At 45.6% G+C, this 2,619-nt stretch overlaps 1 protein-coding gene across 1 annotated transcript; it reads left to right on the top strand.

Moving 5' to 3' along the window:
- Window positions 1-211: 211 nt before the first annotated feature.
- Window positions 212-2,029, top strand: LOC117498785 (protein NLRC3-like; the record flags this gene model as incomplete). Its single annotated transcript, XM_034150936.1, has 1 exon — window positions 212-2,029. A coding segment is annotated over exon 1 (1,818 nt), but the record flags the coding sequence as incomplete, so codon positions are not given.
- Window positions 2,030-2,619: the final 590 nt, after the last annotated feature.

Here is a 2,619-nt window from a genome sequence, read left to right as displayed (position 1 = left end):
ATCATGGCGGCCACTGAGATACATCCGGGTCATTTCACTCCGTTAGGAAGGTTCCTAAGCTAAACTGACAATTCGACTGCAGCCTAAGTCTTCTCTTCCCTTTTGCTCCCTGTTCGGTCGTCGTCTTTCCTGTCCATGTTACCTGCTGATGTCACACAGCAGTCCTTTATTTTCATCATCAGATTCTCAAAAGCCTGTTCCTGATTCTCTCATGGTTCCTTCTCTTTCAGCAGATAGTGGTCTGCAGGAGGTTTTAGATGAACATAGGCTCAGTCTGAAGAGGAGATGTGAACGTGTGACTGAAGGAACTGATCAAAGTGAAACCCTCCTCAACAGGATCTTCACTGAGCTCTACATCACACAAGGCCAGAGTGAAGAGGTTAATACCCAACATGAGGTGAGGCAGCTGGAGACAGCTTCCAAGAAGAAGACCCTCCATGACACTCCAATCAAGTGCCAGGACATCTTTAAAGCCTTACCTGACCAACAGACTCACATCAGAGCGGTCCTGACCAACGGAGTCGCTGGAGTTGGAAAAACCTTCTCAGTGCAGAAGTTCACTCTGGACTGGGCCGAGGGTTTGGAAAACCAAGATGTCAGTCTGGTGATCCCGCTCTCCTTCAGGGAGCTGAACCTGATCAAAGGTGAGCAGTACAGTCTTCTCAGGCTGCTCCATGTTTTCCATCCGACCTTACAGAAGGTCACAGCAGAGCAGCTGGCTGTCTGCAAAGTGCTGTTCATCTTTGACGGCCTGGATGAAAGCAGACTTTCTCTGGACTTCAGAAACAATGAGGTTGTGTCTGATGTCTCACAGCAGTCCTCAGTCAACGTGCTGCTGACAAACCTCATCAGGGGGAAGCTGCTTCCCTCGGCTCTCGTCTGGATAACTTCCAGACCTGCAGCGGCCAATCAGATCCCTCCTGAGTGTGTGGACAGGGTAACAGAAGTACGAGGCTTCACTGACGCCCAGAAGGAGAAGTACTTCAGGAAGATATTCAGAAAGAAGAGGCATGCCAGCAGAATCATCTCTCACATCAAGAGCTCCAGGAGCCTCCACATCATGTGTCTGATCCCAGTCTTCTGCTGGATCACTGCTGCAGTTCTGGACCACTTGTTGACTACAGACCAGAGAGGAGAGCTGCCCAAGACCCTCACTGACATGTACTCACACTTCCTGCTGGTCCAGACCAAGAGGAAGAAGCAGAAGTATGAAGAGGGACATGAGACGAGTCCACAGCAGCTGACGGAGGCTGACAGGAAGGTTCTTCTGAAGCTGGGGAGGCTGGCGTTTGAACATCTGGAGAAAGGAGACATCATGTTCTACCAAGAAGACCTGGAGCGCTGTGGTCTTGATTTCACCGAGGCCTTGGTGCACTCAGGAGTTTGTACACAGATCTTCAAAAGAGAGAGTGTGATCTTCAGGAAAACAGTCTACTGCTTTGTTCATCTGAGCATTCAGGAGTTTCTGGCTGCAGTCTACATGTTGCACTGTTACACCAACAGAGACACAGCGGTACTGAAGGACTTCCTGAAGGAAGACTGTGACTATTACTTAGGTGATGGCAGTGATGATGATTACCCATCCCTGGATGTCTTCTTAAAGGAAGCCATGAAGAAATCCCTCCAAAGTGAAAATGGCCACCTGGACCTGTTTGTCTGCTTTCTCCACGGCCTCTCTCTGGAGTCCAACCAGAGAAACCTAGGAGGCCTGCTGGGTCGCACAGACAACCGTCCAAAGATCATCCAGAGAGCCATCAACAACCTGAAGGAGATGAACAGTGATGAAATCTCTCCTGACAGGAGCATCAACATCTTCCACTGTCTGACAGAGATGAACGACCACTCAATACATCAGGAGATCACAGAGCTCCTGAAGTCAGGGAAGAGATCAAAGAAACTGTCTGAGATCCACTGCTCAGCTCTAGCCGGCATGCTGCAGATGTCAGAGGAGGTTCTGGAGTTGTTGGACCTGGAGAAGTACAACACATCAGAGGAGGGACGACGGAGACTGATTCCAGCTGTGAGGAACTGCAGAATGGCCAAGTAAGTCCAGATGTGATTAACTTTATAAATTAGATCAGAAGTTTAGTTCTTCAAATATCAGTTATTCTATTTATTATAATAATTGTTACCTTTTACAGTTTTTAGATCTCTTCATATTCCTTGTCAAACAAATGAAGGCCTTTAGAGTTGTTCTCACAGCAGCATGTGATCACAACATACAGCAGTATGTTACAGTTATCAGTGAATGCAGCCAGTCAGATATCATTTAGTTTGTTTAACATCACATCTGTTTTTACCACAATGTTTAACAGTTTAAAATAAGATCTGACAGGTTGAACATAGAAATCTCCTATTATATTAAGGCGATATTTTGGATATCTCTTTTTATCACTCCTTAAATCAGAAAATACTGTCAACAGCCGTAAAAAATAAATGTTCGCCATGTTTTAGGTATAAAATGTTACATAATTCAGGCTATGAATGATATATGAACAAACCCTTCTGTAAAAACCTTCAGAATATTGATAGGAATAAAACTGGAAGGTTTGGTGTATGTAAGTGCTACTGAAGTGGAGATTTCTCACTCAGATTATGAGAAAAAAATGATTTTGAGAA

The sequence above is a fragment of the Trematomus bernacchii genome, unplaced genomic scaffold (assembly GCF_902827165.1).
Source record: "Trematomus bernacchii unplaced genomic scaffold, fTreBer1.1, whole genome shotgun sequence".
Classification (NCBI taxonomy): domain Eukaryota; kingdom Metazoa; phylum Chordata; class Actinopteri; order Perciformes; family Nototheniidae; genus Trematomus; species Trematomus bernacchii.
Note: the sequence above shows the minus strand (reverse complement) of the source record. Positions and strands in the feature narration are given on the sequence as shown.